The sequence below is a fragment of the Penaeus monodon genome, chromosome 27, assembly GCF_015228065.2.
Source record: "Penaeus monodon isolate SGIC_2016 chromosome 27, NSTDA_Pmon_1, whole genome shotgun sequence".
In the NCBI taxonomy this organism is placed as follows: domain Eukaryota; kingdom Metazoa; phylum Arthropoda; class Malacostraca; order Decapoda; family Penaeidae; genus Penaeus; species Penaeus monodon.
In genome coordinates, this window is record NC_051412.1 from 15,504,502 (window position 1) to 15,505,158 (window position 657).

Below are 657 nucleotides of genomic sequence, written 5' to 3' on the forward strand. Positions count from 1 at the left end.
GACCCCTTGACACTGACTTGTTTTCATCGACGAATCCCGTGACCTCCCTCCAGAACATGTCGTCCTGCGTGGTGGGCAGGCGCCGGGCGTTGATGGGACCCCCGCGCATAGCAAGGACCAGGCGGAGTGTCGAGCCGTCCACGACGCCCTGCTCCATCAGGCACACGTCGTCCAGCAGTTCCGTTTGGCCGAGAAGCAAATGCTGGTGGCTGGCGGGGATACCTGCAATTCAACAAGGTTTCGTTAGATGTGTGGATGATATGAATATTTCACCCTTCTTTCTTCTATTTTTCGTAGATTTCACTAAATGAAAGAATATTTGATGGCTATAAGATCTATGTCAACTGGTTAGTGTACCATTGATTGTACATCTATTACGATAACTGCACCTTTACAACAGCGCAAACATGTTTTTAAAGTATTCAGCATTTCTCTATTAGTTAATGATGATGTAAAATTTCAAGTAATTCACTCTAGCTCCAAAGTTTCCCATTCTAATTCGAGAATCTTTTTTGATTAATAAAAAGTAATTAAAAGCACTAACCCTGTGTCCGGTAGAGGAGCGCCTTCAGCCCCGCCACGGTGTCCCACTGGGACACCCTCACCCGGTACGTGTAGCCGAGGAGTGTCTCCACCACCACCTCCAGGGCGTCATCG

General features: G+C 47.8%; 1 protein-coding gene across 1 annotated transcript in view; it reads right to left on the reverse strand.

Annotated features, from left to right (window-relative positions):
* Nucleotides 1-657, reverse strand: part of LOC119590617 — a 47,142-nt gene that overhangs the window by 8,401 nt on the left and 38,084 nt on the right. The window contains exons 3-4 of the mRNA XM_037939295.1: nucleotides 545-657; nucleotides 18-222 (exon numbers count right to left, since the gene is read on the reverse strand). The exon at nucleotides 545-657 is cut by the window's right edge and continues 598 nt beyond it. Coding sequence (XP_037795223.1) covers nucleotides 18-222; nucleotides 545-657 — 318 coding nt within the window. The remainder of the gene's footprint in view (nucleotides 1-17; nucleotides 223-544) is intronic.